Here is a 19405-nt window from a genome sequence, read left to right on the forward strand (position 1 = left end):
AGGAACAGTAGTGTAGCGGTTAGCGTGATGCTATTACAGCGCTAGCGACCCAGGTTCAATTCCAGCCGCTGTCTGTAACGTGTTTGTAAATTCTCCCCATGACTGCGTGGGTTTCCTCCAGTTTCCTCCTACATTCCAAAGACATATGGGTTAGGAAGTTGTGAGCATGATATGTTGGCACTGGAACCGTAGTGACACTTGCAGGCTGCCCCCAGAACACTCTACGCAAAAGATGCATTTCGCTGTGTGTTTTGATGTACATGTGATAAATAAAGATATCTTATCTTAAATGCCAGAAAAAAAAGATAAAAATTAATATCCCAAATATCCAGGATGCCTCTGATCGGGTCCACAGGATTCTTGAGCAAGAGGGAGATCAGCCAGAAGTCGTGGTTCATGTTGGTACCAACAACATAGGTAGGCAGAGGGATGAGGTCCTGAAAAGTAAGTTTAGGGAGCTAGGCAGAAGGCTGAAGAACAGGACCTCAAGGGTAGCTATCTCGGGATTACTGCCAGTGCCACATGATAGCAAAGGTGGGAATAGGAGGAGATGGCAAATAAATGCGTGGCTGAGAAGTTAGTGCAGGAGGGAAGGTTTTAGATTTTTGGATCATTGGGATCTCTTCAGGGGAAGGTGGGACCTGTACAGAGAGGACGGGTTACACCCAAACCTAAGGGGGGCCAATATCCTTGCAGTCAGGTTTGCTAGGGTGGTTTGGGAGGGTTTAAACTAGTTTGCGAGGGAGATGGGAACCAGAGGAGTAGGTCAGAGGAAGAGGGGGATAGGGAAAAGTCAGATCTAACAGGTAGAGAGGCTTTGAGGAAGGAGAAGCAGAGTACAGGCTATAAAAGTAGTAAGGCAGATGGGCTAAAATGCATCTACTTAAATGCAAGAAGCATCAGGAATAAGGGAGATGAACTGAGAGCTTGGATAAGTACATGGGACTATGATATTGTGGCTATCACAGAGACATGGCTGACATGAGGGCAGGAGTGGATATTGAATATTCCTGGTTTCCAGTGTTTTAAAAGGGATGGTGGGGGGGGGGGGGAAGAAGAGGAGGAGGGGTGGCGATACTGGTCAGGGACAGTATTACAGCTGCAGAAAGGGTGGATAATGTAGAAGGATCCTCTCTAGAGTCAATATGGGTGGAAGTTAGGAATAAGAAAGGAGCAGTTACTCTACTGGGAGTATTCTAATAGGCCCCCTGGTAGCAGTAGGGATACTGAGGAGCAGATTGGGAGGCAGATTTTGGAAAGATGCAAAAATAACAGGGTTATTATAGTGGGAGACTTCAACTTCCCAAATATTGATAGGCACCTGCTTAGTGCCAAAGGTTTAGATGGGGCGGAGTTTATTAAGTGTGTCCAGGACGGATTCCTGTCACAGTATGTTGACAGGCCGACTAGAGGGGATGCCATATTAGATCCAGTTTTAGGTAATGAACTGGGTCAGGTGACAGAACTCTCGGTGGGTGAGCATCTGGGGGACAGCGACCACTGCTCCATAACCTTTAGCATTGTCATGGACAGGGATAGGAGCAAGGACGATGGGAAGATATTTAATTGGGGAAAGGCGAATTATGAGGCTATAAGGTGAGAACTTGAGAGTGTAAATTGGGATGACATTTTTGAAGGGAAATGTGCTATGGAGATGTGGTCAATGTTCAGGGATCTCTTGCAGGATGTTAGGGATAAATTTGTCCCGGTGAGGCAGAGAAGGAATGGCAGGGTGAAGGAACCATGGGTGTCAAGAGAGGTGGAAAAACTAGTTAGGAAGAAGGCGGCAGCATACATAAGGTGTAAGCAGCAAGGATCAGACAAGGCTCGTGAGGAATATAGAGTAGCAAGGAGGGAACTTAAGAAGGGGCTGAGGAGAGCGAGAAGGGGACATGAAAAGGCTTTGGCGAGTAGGGTTAAGGAGAATCCCAAGGCTTTTTACTCGTACGTGAAGAGCAGAAGGATGGCTAGAGTAAAGGTAGGTCCGATTAAAGACAAAGGTGGGAAGCTGTGCCTGGAAGCTGTGGAAGTGGGTGAGGTTCTCAACGAATACTTCTCTTCAGTATTCACCAAGGAGAGGGGTCTTGATGATGCTGAGGACAGTGCTGGTAAGGGTAATGTTCTCGAGTATGTTGATATCAAGAGAGAGGATGTGTTGGAGCTGTTAGAAAATATTTGGACAGATAAGTCCCCGGGGCCTGACATAATATTCCCCAGGCTGCTTCGTAAGGCGAGGGAGGAGATTGCTGAACCGTTGGCTAGGATCTTTGAGTCCTCGTTGTCCATGGGGATAGTACTGGAGGATTGGAGGATGGCAAATGTTGTCCCCTTGTTCAAAAAAGGTAGTAGGGATAGTCCAGGGAGTTACAGACCAGTGAGTCTTACGTCTGTGGTGGGTAAGCTGCTAGAAAGGATTCTAAGAGATAGGATCTATGATCATTTAGAGAATCATGGACTGATTAGGGACAGCCAGCATGGATTTGTGAAGGGTAGATCTTGCCTCACTAGCCTGATAGGGTTCTTTGAGGAGGTGACCAGGAAGATTGATGAGGGTAGTGTAGTAGACGTGGTCTACATGGATTTTATTAAAGCGTTTGACAAGGTTCCGCACAGTAGGCTTCTTCAGAAGGTCAGAGGGCAAGGGATCCAGGGAGGCTTGGCCGTGTGGATTCAGAATTGGCTTGCCTGTAGAAAGCAGGGTTGTGGTGGAGGGAGTGCATTCAGATTGGAGGGATGTGACTAGTGGTGTCCCACAGGGATCGGTTCTGGGACCTCTACTTTTTGTGATATTTATTAATGACTTAGATGAGGGGGTGAATGGGTGGGTTAGCAAGTTTGCAGATGACACAAAGCAGTGGTGTTGTGGAGGGTGTCGAAGCTTACAGAGGGATATTGATAGGATGCAGAGGTGAGCTGAGAAGTGGCAGATGGAGTTCAATCCGGAGAAGTGTGAGGTGGTACACTTTGGAAGGACAAATTCCAAGGTGGAATACAGGTAAATGGCAGGATTCTGGGCAGTGCAGAGGAGCAGAGGGATCTGGGGGTTCATATCCACAGATCACTGAAAGTTGCCACACAGGTGGATAGGTTAGTTAAGAAAGCTTATGGGATGTTAGCTCTCATAAATCGTGGGATCAAGTTTAAGAGCCACGAAGTAATGATGCAGCTTTACAAAACTCTGGTTAGACCACACTTAGAGTACTGTGTCCAGTTCTGGTCGCCTCATTATAGGAAGGATGTGGAGGCGTTGGAAAGGGTGCAGAGGAGATTTACCAGGATGCTGCCTGGATTAGAGAGTATGGATTATGAGGAGAGACTAAAGGAGCTAGGACTTTATTCATTGGAGAGGAGGACGATGAGGGGAGGCATGATAGAGGTGTGCAAAATATTAAGAGGAATAGATAGAGTGGACAGCCAGTGCCTCTTTCCCAGGGCACCAAATCTAAATACAAGAGGCCATGGCTTTAAGGTAATGGGGTGGAAGTTCATGGGAGATGTCAGAGGGAGGTTTTTCACCCAGAGAGTGGTTGGTGCATGGAATGCGCAGCCTGGGGTGGTGGTGGAGGCTGATACGTTGGTCAAATTCAAGAGATTGTTAGATAAGCATATGGAAGATTAAGAGGAAGGGGTTAGTCTTAGGAGTGGTTTGAAGGTCGGCACAACATGGTGGGCTGAACGGCCTGTATTGTGCTGTATTGTTCTATGGTTATAAGATAGCCTGTGATTCTTGCTGTAGGCAGCACTAACCATTTTCAGATTTACTGAAACCTGAAATAAAAATAGAAAATGCTGGAAGTGCACATACCAGTGAAGATTTTAAAAAATACATTAACATTTTGACTGGAATTGAAATACAATTTTTCTTTTGCTTTTAAATTATTATCTTACTGCACATGTCCGAAAAAGTTCTCCAGTAAATTATCAGCTGGTTGTTTGATTTGGAATGAACACAGAATTCAGCTGCAGACGAATGCTCCTGTGCAGCTCGGGAAACAATATGGATAGACATGGCAGTCCTGGCACTCAGTTTCACACTTAGACATTGCCATCTTGTTAAAAAGATAGGACAGCAAAAAAGACATTAATCGCAGATTACACAGCAGGACCTCTGGATTACTTCTGGTGCCATATGCTAATTAGTACAGGAATATGATGATGGGTCAAATGAAGGTGTGGCTTAGGGGATAGTGTAGGAGGGAATGCTTTATATTTCTGGATCACTGTTTCTGGGGAGCTGTACAAGCTGGTCAGTTTTCACCTGAAATGGAACCGGTCCAACATCCTTGCGGAGAGGTTTGCTAGCGCTGTTGGGGAGAGCTTAACCTAATTTGGCAGGAGAATGGGACACAGAATATTGTTTTCTGGGGTGGGGGGGCGGTTTGCAGGTGCAGTCAAGCACAGAAGGAAAACTCAGTCAGTCTATTAGACAGAACAGATATGGGCATGATAACACACATGGAGTAATGCAAGGCTGAATTGCATCTATTTTAATGCTAGGAGTCTGAATAGTAATATAGATGAACTTACATCATTGATTGGCACATGGGAATATGATATTGTTGCTACACAGGAACATGGTTGAAAGAAGGGCAGCACTGGCAACTCAACATTCCACGGTATAGATTCTTCAGTTGTTATGGTGGGGTGGGAGTAAAAGACATTGCAATGCAAAATTTATTAAGGAGTCCATTACTGTGGTAATAAGGGAGAATGTCCGAAAAGGCTCTTCAAAATGAGAACATATGGGTTGAACTTTGCGTAGAGTGTATTATAAGCCTTCTAACAGTCAGCGGGAGATAGAGCAGATACGTAGACGTATCACAAAGAGATGCAAGAGTAATAGTGTTATAGTATTTAGGGACTTCAACTTTCCAATATTAACTGTAATTGTTTTAGTTTGAAAGACATTGAGGGGAGGAGCTTTTTGAACCAGTACATGGATAGTCCTGCTAGAGATAAGGCAGGATTGGACCAACTCTCAAGAAACGTAGAAATGTCAGTGGGAGAGCATTTTGGAGATTGTGACCATAACTGCAAGTTTCAAGTTAGTTATGGAAAGGGAAAAGGATTACCCAGAAATGGTCCTGAACTGAGGGAAAGCTTAACTTACTATCGTAAGATAGAATATATCAGGTTATTCTGGATCTAATCATTGTACATCAGTGGAAGCTCTAAAATCCATCGTTCAATGTCAGCTTTCTATAATTATCACCTGATTCCACTGCTGGAAGAGGCTCTGAGGGTATCACAACACTTCAGTTGATTACCTAGGGAGTTGATATCCTGCTAAAAGTTTGTGACAGTAGTTTTGTGGATAACAAATCTGTCTCATGACAGTATCGTATAACAGTATACTGGTTCAGAATAAAGTGGGGTTGGGGTGAAGGATGGCTAGCTTGAACATGGTGGGCAAAAGGACCTGTTTCTGTGCTCTATGACTATGGTTCTCAATGCTCTATTCCAACAATATCCATCATCCAGCCAACTCAGACTGCTGCCACTAACAAGATGGCACAATACGAAACTGGGCCAACTACATGAATCAATTTCAAAAGGGAATCATCAATTGTGTGTGTATCTGACAAGAAACATCACACTTGTATGCTTCCAATGTGAGCATTTAAAGCACATAGAAAAACATGGCTCAATATGTTATAATGAATGAGGCTTGCTATAAGATTATTTTTATTCAATTTTACAATACAATTCAGTCCCACTGCATTTACAGAAATGTGCCATGTGATTAAACTTGTCAACCTTGTTCCTTGCACCAACTTCTGTAACCCTCTCAGAAGTTCAGTCACTGCACTGAGAAGAAATTCAAAAGTTGCCTTTATACAGCTTAGTTTAAGCATACTATTAGTTAAAAGAAAAAAAATGACATGGACAGACAGCACACAATCAAATAAAGGAAATTAGGTATTTACATACTGGATATTGAAATAAATCTACAGGCCGGCGAAAGGGCTCAGAATCTTCACATTGAAAGATTAGATCCAGCAGCTCTCTACATCGCTCCTTCCATGCATTTATATCATGTGACCGAACACGATTACGCTGTGTCCTCCTCGGACGGTACTCCTGCATTCCGGAAAACACAGCAAGTTAAAAGATTATACCTACAACATGTCTAAGCATCTTCCATTCTGAGTCTTCATCACTTTTGATGGAAAAATATGTAGACCCATGCAGTTTCTACTCTTGACAGCATAGCTATGATCAGACGTTACTGCAAGCTCCAACCTGTAACCAGGCCCTCTGTGCACAACATGTTGGAACATGAATGCTTTCTATTTCCAAGGAAATTTAAAATCCACCTCAGAGCACATTATGAAAAAAATGTCTTGAAAACACAAAGGTCACTGACATTCATCTTTCTCACGGATGCATCTGGGATAAAATAGATGCTAGTTTCAGAAATAAGGTATAGGTCACATGCTTAGAAGTATCTTGATAGGCTATTTTAGGTAGCCTATATTTTCTCTTTATACCACACTTAAAAATCTACTAACAAGTAAAAGTGATGCACCATTGGGCCTGCATACTGACACTTCTGTTCTATAAGACTACGATCAAACTACCTTTGTACTCCTGGTAGAAGTTCCTGGAACATCAGAATTCTCTGCCTCATGATCCTAATGACCAAAAAAAAAGAAAAAAAAACAACTTTACAATTATAAAGAAATCCAAAGCATTTTAACAACAACTATGGAATGTTTCAGAATGACTAGCAACTTTCAAGCAAAACATAAGCTGCAAATTTCCATTGGTAATGTGCCACCATACATATTGGTGAGTAAATAATTAGTGCTTTAAGGTGACTGCATATTCAGAATTAAAAGAGGTTTTAGTAGTCTCCAAGTACTCTGCATGAAGTGTGTGGATATTAAATATAGATAAATGTTAGTGATTAAAGCATTGCTAGTGGTTCCATTCATTGCTAGTAGTATCTATTTTCCCTTCACCTAATAGTGGTTCCCAACTTGGAGTGTGCAGTCTTCTGGGGATGGGGATGCCAAGGATTAAAAGGGGTGTGTGAAGCTATAATAATGATGATAATTTAGTGGAAAAGAAATAGTTTAAAAAACTTGCCACGCTACCAGTTAGCAGGCATCCCTGGGAGAACTGCAACTCCTTAAAAGGAATAGCTCATAACTTCATCAGGCACATATTTGTTTTTTGTCGGGGGGGCATAGTGCAAATTTTATCCAGTGTAACAAATGGAGCTCACGTTCAGAAAGGGTGGGAACAACTGATCTGTTAATTGAGGCAATAACATAACCCATAACAGAGGCCTCCTTACCCTCTCTCCAAAGTACTGACTCAAAGTTATTGGGTACTGGGATGGCCAACATAAGCAGTACAAATCCCAGTTGTCCGTGCTTCACGTCATCACTGACAAATGAAGACGGACAATTCAATCACAGAGTATTGCATGGAGTCTGATTCTATCTTTTGCTCAAAATATTAACATGTACATTTTATACTGGGGAGTTACTAGACTGCAATCTGCATTAGGAATCTAGACTTTTTTTAAAATGCCATTTGAAGCTAGTCATCCCAAGATCAGTTATTACTCCTAAATTCCCATGTGGTACACCAAATGAAATCGGATATATTAGGACTGAGTGAGCATTAACCCAGCACCTCTCAAAAGAATGGACACCATTATGTCTAGCCTGAGTCCACTCACCCTGCCATCAAGAAAGGCTATGTATATTTACATTTAATGGTCTCTATTTTGCAAGTTATGTCGTTCATTTTCTGAGACTTATTTTACCTCATCATCGTCATCTGACATCATTTTCTTCTTCAGGTTATTATAAAATGGAACGATATCAGTACAGCTCTGGTCTCTGCAGCAATAGATGTTCAAGGTTAAGTTATAATAGGATATAATCAAAAGGCATGTCCATCAACTAAAGGACTACTGACAGCTCAGAGATCATGGGAAAAGTAATAAAGCAATACAATGACATTCTCGCTCTCTAGGTATTGTAGACCTGTGGGAATTTATAATTTACATTTCAAACATTAAGATTTGGAAAATAGGACGTAAATATTTTCACACTGAAGTACTTTACCTGAGGGTACAAATTTAATTATGCTGGACTTGGTGTTCAAATGTTTGTATTCAATTATTTATGAGAATTGCAAATTAAAAACAAGAAAACATTTTAACATAATGAAATATAAAGGGGAATAATCAATTATTGAATAATAAATAGAAAATTAGCACTGACTGGGCAATTTTTGAGCATTTAACATGCAGGATGTTTTTGCTGTTCTGAATCATTAAGTTATGACCTAAGAAATATTTATCCTCTGGATAAAACTGGGCATCAAATCTGTTACCTTTCTTCTAGTACTCCTGGAATCAGGAGACATATTTGGAGTGCCTTCTCTACTATTTCTGTGTTGGAGTGCTGGACTGGATGACAGAAGAGATTTTAATATTCCTGGAACTCAATTCCATGAAAATTCCTGTTGAGGGGAGGATCTCCCAGCTGCATGAAGGGAGGTTATCTGAAAGTGGTTCTCAAGTCTTTGAGCTATTTAATTTTCCATAAGGCCCCAAAGGAGAACAACAGACACCATTCACATGGCTGGCCTTTGTTCTATTTGTTCTAGAAAAGTTTCAAAACATACTTGGATATCAACTGAAAACTGCATAATTTACACAACTACAAATATCTACACTGACCTAAAAGTTGAAACTGTGATATTTCAGTAACAAAATGAAAGGCTACAGATGGTTCTCTGTTAATCAAGATAGGATTCTGTTATCCCTAACCTTAACTGCATTAATGAGGCTCTGATTCCACACGACATGGATGATTCTCAACATCATCAGTGAAGCTATGGATAGGAAGTAAATTCAGTCTGAACAGTGATATCTCACAAAGAAATTAATTAAAAGATTTAATATAGAACTGAATGTGCACTAACAGGGCAATTATGCAAAAATACTGAGAGGATTCAAGCAAAATTTAAGTTACTATCTCTTATACACAGCATTTATGAAACATATTTTATAATCTTAGCATGTCCCAAATGCATTTCACAGCCAGCATAGCTTGTTATATTATGAGTTGTATTACCAAGAGCTGCAATCAGTCAACTTTGGAAGTGAGATTTTCTGTTATGTGCTGGTTGTGGGCATTTTTAAAACCAGAAATACATATAATTAGTTCTTCACAAATATGCTAATATGCTCACAGAACAACTTTTATCTGCCAATTATTTTGAAAGTCAAAATTGTGAGGGAAGTTTTACAGAAAAATAAAGCACAAACTGGTTAGAGCTGTCATTCCTTCTTTGCACTGAAGAAAATTACGGAATTTCCTGTGAAGAAAATATACAGTTCTCTTATGTGACTGGCGACAAAGTCTCAAATCAAATGTGGAAAAATGTGAGGTCAACCACTTCAGTGCACAAAATGGAAAACCAGGAGTATTTTAAAATGGTTACAGATTGTAAAATGTTGATGTTCAAGGGGCCTTGGGTGTACATAAGTCTCTGAAAGGCAACATTCAGGTGCAGCAAGTAATATATCATTTGCCTTTGTTACAAGAGGATTCGAGTACCAGAATAAAGATGCTTTACTGAAATTATACAGGGCCTTGGTGAGACCGCACTTTGAGATCATTTTGGTCTCTTTATCTAAAAAAGTATACACCTGCCATCCATGGAATGCAGTTAATATTCACTTGACTGGTTCCAGGAATGGCAAGTTTGTTGTATGAGGAGAGATTGAGAAGACTAAGACTTTATTCACTACAATTTAAAAGAATGGGAGGATATGCCATTGAAAGGTGCAAAATTCTTACAGGCCTTGACAGCTTGGATGCAGAGAGGAAGGAGGAGTCTGGAACTGAGGGGTTACCCTCAGAACTAGGAGTGGGCCATTTAAGTCTGAGACAAGGAGAAATTTCTTCCCTCTATGGTGAATTGGTGGAGTTATCTATCCCGGAGGACTGCAGGGGTTCAGTCATCAAGCTCATTCAAGGGATAGGGATTGATCAATTTTCCTGGATATTAGGTGAATTAAAGGAAGTGAGGATTATGCAGGAATTGGAGCTGAAGTAGATTAGTCATGATCTTGATGAATGACAGAGCTGATAGTCTTCTCTTGCTCCTAATTCTTATGTTTCTTTCATGTATTTTTTCCATATGTTTCTTCAATTATAATTTGTTGAACATGATATTTGAACTGATCACATACAAACATAACACAGATTGTATACAGAACAAAGTGTCTCACTTTAAGGCAGGAATGATTTTTTTTTAGCTGTAATACATTTATATATACATCAAAATAAAACTTACTTTATGAACTGCAGGAGGACATTGATGACAAATTTGGCAGATTTAACTATAGGGCTTCCAGGCTCATTGAAGGTACGTGCATTGTGTTCAATATATCGTACCTCCCATATCAGTGATGACATACGTCTGAAAAACAGCATCATTTTGCTTAAGCATGGAATCTTAAATTATTCCATAATAACCATTGATAAGCACAGGCAATTCCTGTGTCAGAGAAAATATATCCAGCTAGGGAAAAAATATTGGTACTTCTGGAAAATTGTGAACTCAGCATGCTATCAATCAAATGTGAGCAAAAAAAGTTTCTTTTCTTTGGTTTTTACTTGCTAAGGACAAACCAAGGAGAGAAAAGATAAAATAACTGGGTGGGAAATCACCCATTACATACTGTTCTATTGTTTACGGAAGGCAATTAAATAAGCAGAAGGAAACATCTAAATTTTCACTGTATTAAAGTCATAGTGGATGGAAAACCTTGCTGTTCTCCAAACTTTTAATATTCACTACTGTAATTCAAGTTCCATGATGGAAATGTTGCATTGTGAGATATAACATAAAGCAAACTGAAATTTCAATGCGGTCAAATCATGAGTAAAACCTAAATCAATAGATCGCTAACTCAGAGGAAACACTGACACCAAATTTTCTGTAAAACTGTGTCAAAGAGAATTTCAACAGAGAGCAAAAAAGTCACAACTTGTATTTATATATTACCCTTAACATTGCAAGTCTCCAGATGGGCTTCACAGGAACATTAACAACATAAAATCTTCTCACTTAAGGGGATGCAAGAAAGAATACTAAAAGCTTGGACAAACAATATGTTTAAGAAACCCTGCAAAGAAAGAGAAAGAAATAGAGCTGGAGAACTTTAGGGAAGAAATTCTAGAGCTTGGGACTTGGGAAGCTGAAGTCACATTCTCTACTATTGGAACGATTATGTTCAGGATGATCAGCAAACCAGAATTGGAGAAGAACCAATATCTTGGAGGGTTAGAGGAGCTGGAGGAGATTAGAGAAAGTGAACATTGGCAATGAATATCTTCTTTTTAAAAAATATAAAAACTGACAAAATTTTCTGACAAATACATTTTTCACAACGTAATATTAATCACAATCCACACTTTTGGCTGTTCTTCCACTGCAAACATTCCTCCATCAGTAAAAAGAATTGACTTGCTAGGCTGTAGGCAGTTCCTATCTGCTGTCAAAGAAATTTTCTCCCTGTAAATCTGTCAATCACTTCCTTAATGAAACAGACAGATCTGAGCCAGTGCAGCTAAATTCATCATTCAGTCTGTCCTTTTTCACCTCTCCAAGAATAGCTTCATAACATCTCAGGGCAACTTTCTGGTATGAACTTGAGATAACAACCTCAATCTGTGAAAAACTGAGCAAGAACCTTTGACCTTTTATTCTATACTCTTGTGTAGTAATACATTAGTGCCTTAACTCAGTTACCCGAGGTGCTAAACGACAGTGGAACCACGCACAAGTTGTTTTTTCCTGCTGGGAAAGGGCATTTCACTTAAATAGCTGACAGCAATTGGATTGAAATCTCAGTCAAAAGTGAAATCTGAATTTTGATCTCCAAGTTAAATATCCATGTTATAGAGTGCTACAATAGGTGCTAATTGTAACTAGCTATACATTTTTGCCTTCTCCCATGTATAATGCTGTGCAAGCTCACCTGTAAAACCTATTCTCTAGCCTCTCTTTAATTGTGTTGAGGTCTGTGGGATACGCCACAACTGTACAATACAGAGGATAAGCCTGGAGATCCACAGGTGCCACAAATGGAGCAGCAATATCTGAAAAGAGATTGTACATGTTTGCATTATTCACAATATAAGTTCCAGTATAAACACTTAGATTATAATTATCCCACCTTTGCTCAATCTATTGAAAGATTAGATTAACAACTATGAAATATCTTTTATCCATACCTTCCTGACAGAAGTCATTTCATGCAGCGGAGATCAACATTAGAATGAAATAAATTATGAATGAAATGCATGAGCCTTATATTTAAAGCTCATTTAAGGAAATGGTGCTCTGAAGAATATTTGTTTAATCTTCAATACAGCAGTATGCTTTTTCATATTTCTCATATTTTCTTATGATAGGGGAAGCCGCCATTCTGTGCCATCTCTCAGAATTCTCCCATTAGTCCAATTCCCCCACTTATTTCCTTGTAATCAATTCTCTCTCACATACCCATCTACCCAACTACAATAGGGGAAATTTACAGTAGCCAATTAATCTACCAACTAGCTCACCTTTGGGAGGTGTGGGAGGAAAATGTAGCACCAAGAAGAAAAGAGAGAACATGCAAATTTCACAGCACCTAAAGATAGGTTTGAACTTGGATAGCAACAGTTGTGTGGCAGCACAAAGTTCCAACTTGACCTTTTAAACTACATCAGTGGCTCACAGTAACTCAGGATGATGAATTTTACTTTTCACTGAGTGCAAATTCAGGTATCAACAGGGCATGCCTAATTCAGAAATTTGGTGAGAACTGATTTAGTGGGATTGCCTCTCAAATTAAGCCACACTCTACCCAGCAATTGGACTTAAGATAGGCATCTCAGATTCTGTTTAAAGGTAATTAAAACTTCATCGGGTAACTCAGAAGGGAGCAAAGAAAGGATGCTCCAATTGCACTGGGCACTTACCTCAGGGTAAGGTACTTCAGAAGGCACAAAGGTATTAAAAATACATTTAGTTTTTTTTTCCTGACTCTTACCGTCCATTATTTTTAAGTAACTGGTAATGTTTAGGATGAAGGAAAATTAATCTCAGCAAATATCTGTGTTTAAATGCTGGATAAACAGAATTGAAGGAGTTTAACCAGTGCCTGTCAATGTCCCATATTTCCTAATTAGTTACTAAAGAACTGACAGAAGCTTGAATATAAGAATATAAGCAGAAGCAAGATTAGGTCACTTGGCCCCTTGCATCTGCTTCACCGTTCTACAAGGTCAGGGCTGATCTTCTGCCTGAGCACCACCTTCCTGTACTGATCCCATGTCTCTTGATTCCCTAGCATCCAAAAACCTATCAATCTCTCTTTTGAAGATATTCAGCACTAAGCTTCCAAAGCACTTTTGAGTAGACCATTTCAAAGATTCAGTACCCCCACATGAAGAAATTTCTTCTCATCTCTTTCCTGAATGTCCAGCCTCTTTACTTTGAGACTCTGATCCCTGGTTCAAGGCTCTTCAGCTTTGGGAAACACTATCCACACAGCTACACTGTTAAGCCCTTGAAGAATTTTGTAATTTTCAATGAGATTGTGCCTCATTCTTCTAAACTCAAGAAAGCACAGACCCAGCCTACTTAATCCCTCCTTTGTACAACAAACCCACCAGCACATCAATCGTTGAACCCCCTTCTATTGCAAAAATATCCTTTCTTAATTAAGGAGACCAAATCTGTGTACAATATTCCAGGCACAGTCTCACCAGAGCCGAATATAATTTCAGTAAGATGTCTTTACTCTTCCATCCAAATGACTGAAATGTTCTTCCAAGTGAACACCTCTCAGTCTTCCCATACCTATCTCACTTGTACTCACAACCCTGATGTCTACCTCGACCAATTTTGTAAAACAATCGAAAGGGTGCAACTGCCTCCTGGAACATAACATCTGGGTAACTTTACTCCTCCTTGCTGAATGAATTCTGGAATCTAGCTCATTAAATCTGAGTTGAAGTTTTTTGAGCTGCAGAGCATTACTGAAGAGATGGGTGCCATGGATCAAAATGGTTTGTGTCAATTCCACACACTGCAGCTGAAAACTAGGTAGTTCTATGATTTCTTGTGCAGGATCTGGCTGGTACAACGAAGACACCAAAATTAGCACACAAGTTGGGTAAGGTGAAGTTGGGGCTTAAGAGGACGAAGTAGTGAAATTAACTTAAAAACGCATTAAAACTTCATATTTCAATGTCAGACATTATTTTAAATTAATTACTTTTGTTTTATTGCATTAGGACATACCAAGAGTTATGAGTTGACTAATCCCAGCATTAATTCTTTCACATTCTTCATCTCTCTTTCTGCAGCCCCATTCTCCTTCCTGAGATTTGTACAGTTGTACCTTGTGTTCAGCAGCAGTCAACGGAACACTTGACCCTGGCTCAGTGGGGAAAACAGCTGAAATACAATAGGCATGGCAGGTCCAACAGAAATTATACATATTCATTACTTGAGGGGTAAAAACAATTCAAATAAAATTAATAGCTCAAGATTTAAAACAAAATATTTATGTGACAACTGTGCACCCATGCATATAAAAAATGATTGTGAAAAGTAAATAATTTTAAAGAATTTTCTCACGCCATCTCTCAATTTACACTTTTTCATTTCTTGATAGTTTTGGTATCCTGCACATCTTTTTTCCCCCACTTGTGCTTGTGTTTTATATGATTTTTGGACATGGGAGATCAAAGCCCTGAAATGAATTCTATATGTGATGCAAAAATGGCACTTGGGTTGTGGCCCACATCTCTGCAACAAACTTCAGCAGCATCTGAAAATGCTGTATGTTGTGATTTTCTGCAATGAGACTGAGCCAGGTCTGGGGGCTGGAGTTTGGACAGATGCCAGGCAGCTGAAGGATACAGATCAGAGCCTAGGATCAGGACAACAATAAAAAAAATAAACAGCCAGGGTAGGGGTTTTTCATCAAGGATCAGGACCAGGGACTTTGAGGGAGTCTTCATTCAGACTCAGGGCTGGAGGTGGACAGGTGCAATGGACGGAAATTCAATGGGATTCAGGGCCTGGGATTGGTAACAACAATCAGGTAAAGTGGCCACTGTGGGATAGGGAGGGGTGATGGAGACTGGAGGTTCAGTATGGCTAGGTTGAGGGCACAGGCAAATCGAAGGGTCCATGTGTATAGTAAATTGTTGATGGAGGGATGTCATGTCCCAGAAGAAAACTGAGCGTCAGGCATCATAAGGAGCACAAGGTATCAGAGCTGCAAAAAGGTCTTGGATGATTGAGACCATTCAGGAAACAGCAGAGTCAGGGCATAGACCCTGCAGGGTTGGAAGCAAGATCAGAGGTGGGTGGGGGTAGAAGATTCAGAGCAAGGTATTATGATCCTGATCCTGTCCTGCTTTAGCAAAACTTGGTTGTTTCTGGAACGACCAACAATGGTCATTAATTAGTCTAAATTTCTCACAAAGAATATCAACACATCAGTTGCACAAGGGTGACACGCCAGGAGGTGCCCGGTTAAATTTCTAGAGTGACACTAAGTGGCTTGGAAACTGTCAGCTGTCGCTCCAGGTAAAATCACTATTTAGTCACGCAACTCCAAAACAAAATAGTTACATGTAATTTGACTTTTTAGGTGCTAAAATGTGCAAAACACTATATATTTTTAAATATAATTTGCCTAATTTTGAATTCTAATCCCTTTAGAATTCTATCCCTTTAGAAATGAATCCCAGTCTATCATTCACATTATTAAGACTCTGTTAACCTGTTGCAAAGAGGTCTTGGAGGATTGAGACCATTCAGGAAACATCAGAGAGTCAGGGCATGAGCCCTGCAGGTTGGAAGTAAAAGGTTGTTGGGAAATGATGGAGGAATGAGAAGGATGCCTTATTCCGATTATCAAAATTTCAGGATGTAGGCATTATTATCTCTGTTTGCACCCAGAGAGAAAGGAGGTCAGGGCAGTGGGTATGGAAGAGGACAGAGAAATGAAAGCAGCAGGCAAGTGAGAGAGACGTGCCATAGAGGTACTTGAGTTGCAGCCCACATCTTTGCAACAGTGATACAATGACTTTCCATCCTATTACAAGATGAAAGTTGTAACCGAAACCTGTGTTACTGAGCATAGATATAACTATGGGGTTGTAAAGTCATTACAATATTCAATTTTAAATATTTGCATATTATCAAATAGTTTTGGGGAACAGTTGAACTGAAATTGTCAATATCTTCAAATTGAGCAATTCTGCAGTGTGAAATCCAAGCATGACATTTTAGGAGAACTAAAACTTGAGTAAAAAACTTTAGTAAAGAGACAACTCCATTGGTAAATGTACCCCGGGAAATACTAAAGGAACTCTCAAAATACTAAAGCTTCGAGAGTTTTAAGTAAAAGTAGTGACCTAATTAAGCTCAATTCAGCTCCTCAACATTTCTCACCAAAGAAATTCCGAACAGTGCCATTCCAGCAATGTGGATATTTTAATAATCCTGTTTCAACAATTTGAAAGAAACATTGAAACAGGATTATTAAATGCTACTGCAGTACCAAATTTATTGTAACAAACTGATCTATGTGGCTGATTTTACAACATGCTAAATATTAAAATAGATGGCCTAATTACCATTCAAAAAAAATTATTTATTTCAATCAGATAACTAATGGATCATTTTTTTAAAAATTTTACTTACAGCGTGGTAACAGGCCCTTCTGGCCCAACGAGTCCGCGCCACCCATTTTAAACCCAAATTAACCTACCCGTACGTCTTTTGCAATGTGGGAGGAAACCGGAGCACCCGGAGGAAACTCATGCAGACACAGGGAGAACGTACAAACTCCTTACAGACAGCAACAGGAATCGAACCCCGATCACTGGCGCTGTAATAGCGTCGCACTATGTTTGAAATTTACTGCATAATAACACATAATAACTCAAAAGAACACTTCCAAGTTGATTCGATGCAGTTGTTCCACTGCCAACTGAATGGCTACTGGGGTGGGACAAGGGGGGGTGGGGAAGGTGAGGAGTGTGTGTGTGTGTGTGTGTGTGTGTGTGTGTGTGTGCGCGCGCGTCCGTCCAGGGGGTGGGGTTGCAGTAAGAAGATTACTGAGATACGACCCTACTCAGTTGAATGCATTGCTGAGGAACAGAATTTAAGCATTCATCCTAGTAGTTATTAGATCATATTAAGACAGAAGCAAACTTTATCAAAAGTCAACATCAATCACTCCCCTCAAAAACAACAGCTTAAGGATGCTAGCATTTTCCCTGTCCTTTATAAATGCCTTTCTCCCCCTCTTTAAATCTTGCCTCAGGATTCACCCAGACATGGAAGAGCATTAAAAGGACACATTTGGAAATAATATGCAATGGTATTTACCTAAAAATAACATTAATGCATTTAGAAATATTTATTTGTAAAACCATTTCCTATTTTTGAAAAGCGTGAAAAAATCATGTCACAAGAACACCCACATTCAGATCGCTATTTGCAGAAAACCTACTCCACAATCAATCTACAGGAGATAATTAAATACAATACAGTTCTATTTCCTCCCATTATCTCAACTAATGGCCTAAAAGACCTGCTTCACACTCATCCCCAATGCAGCAGTGAAACCAGTTTTATGGTCGAGATGAGCTGGTATTAATCTACACATCAGTTTGACAGGTGTCGATTATTTATTCAAAACATGATACACAAAAAAAATTCTAACTCCAGCTACTTTCACACAGGAATTGCAATTAACTTTCACTTCCTTGTTTATCGATCTTCAAAAGAGTACAATAACATTTTCATATTATATTATAAAACACCACCATCTTTCCCATAGAAACAAGTTAAGAAACATTATTTCTGTTTTTTTCCTGATTCTATTTACCCAAGAATAGTTATAAAAATTGCAAAACAACAAATTCAATGCTTAACTGTAACTTGTGTATAACCGTTTCTGTAACGGCAACTTGAGTAAAATTAGTAAGATGCTTTGCATATTATATTAACCTTAACCCCAAAAGCTATGGTTAAGCACGACTTATACACAACATTGTGAGGGACTGTGGTTTTTCTTCTGATTCAGTTAACAGGAAATCTCCATCATCATACATTTTGGCATTGAGAAATCAAAATAGTTTCTCAAAGAAAACAAACAAATGGACACATACAAGAGACACAAAATCTGGAAATCTGAAGCAACACACTAAACAGAGGAGGAACTCAGCAGGTCAGGCGGCATCTATCGCGGGAAATGGACAGTCGACGCAAGTCCTGATGAAAGGTCTCAACCTGAAACGTCGACTGTCCATTTCCCTCCATAGATGCCACCTGACCTGCTGAGTTCCTCCAATGCTCCATGTGTTGCTGATGAATGGACACATGGACACATAATTAAAACAAAGAAAAAAAATCATTTTTACTATTTTGGCCACAAATAAAACTTGCTATTCACTTCCATAATCAATAGATCTAGTACCTAATATTTTAAAGATCAGAAGATGTACATACCATCAGGTGGTATCACTTCCATATCCCAAGGACTCATCTTCTCGGTGTCACCATTATCCCAGCTGGAAGTAGAAAGAAAGAAATATGCCTCTAAAGCCTGCTGTAATATTTACCCTTTACTCAATCTTGTCAGAATAGATTTCAATAATACATTCTTTTCCTTTAAAATAGATGTGGTTTTTTAGACATACATGTCATCAGTTCTCCACAGCACATATAATTTCAAAAGTTGTCTATCTTAAGAAAAGAACTTTAAGAGGAAAATCTTGTGCCTTTCCTTAAGTGCTGCACAGCTTTCAGTCATAGAAGTCTGAATGACAAATTACAAGGTGCAGTGAAAGCAAAAGAAAGGAAGGGTGATGGGGGAGCAAGGGAACCAGAACAAGAAAGGAGAGAACTATAAGGGATAAGAGAACAAAATGAGCTGATTCTGAGAAGAAAAAAGGATGACCAAGAAAGGAAACATTTATAGCGAAATGATGAGAATATATGAATGAATGTAAGACAAGGATGGGAGAAAAACAGCAAGAACTGTAGGGCCCAAGTGAGTATACAGGTCCATAGGTCCCTGAAGGTGGCAGCACAGGTAGATATGGTGGTAAAGAAGGTGTACAGTACTCTAGCCTTCATCAGCTGTGGCACAGAGTACAAGAGCAGGGAAGTTATGGTATAGCTTTATAAAATTTGGTGAGGACACAATAGGGATACTGTTGCAGTTTTGGTCACCACAGTAAAGAAAGGACATCATTACTCTGGAGAAGGTTCACCATTTTGTTGCCTGGAATCGAGAATCTCTGTTATACGGAGAGACTGGATCGTCTGGGCTTGCTTTCCT

General features: G+C 39.8%; 1 protein-coding gene across 2 annotated transcripts in view; it reads right to left on the reverse strand.

The window, feature by feature from the left end:
• Positions 1–19405, reverse strand: part of phip (pleckstrin homology domain interacting protein) — a 158443-nt gene that overhangs the window by 10128 nt on the left and 128910 nt on the right. For both annotated transcript variants that reach the window (XM_052024448.1, XM_052024446.1), the window contains exons 29-35: positions 18571–18632; positions 14335–14490; positions 12020–12140; positions 10330–10455; positions 7781–7856; positions 6582–6635; positions 5932–6081 (exon numbers count right to left, since the gene is read on the reverse strand). In XM_052024448.1, coding sequence (XP_051880408.1) covers positions 5932–6081; positions 6582–6635; positions 7781–7856; positions 10330–10455; positions 12020–12140; positions 14335–14490; positions 18571–18632 — 745 coding nt within the window. The remainder of the gene's footprint in view (positions 1–5931; positions 6082–6581; positions 6636–7780; positions 7857–10329; positions 10456–12019; positions 12141–14334; positions 14491–18570; positions 18633–19405) is intronic.

Source organism: Pristis pectinata, chromosome 10 (genome assembly GCF_009764475.1).
Source record: "Pristis pectinata isolate sPriPec2 chromosome 10, sPriPec2.1.pri, whole genome shotgun sequence".
In the NCBI taxonomy this organism is placed as follows: Eukaryota; Metazoa; Chordata; class Chondrichthyes; order Rhinopristiformes; family Pristidae; genus Pristis; species Pristis pectinata.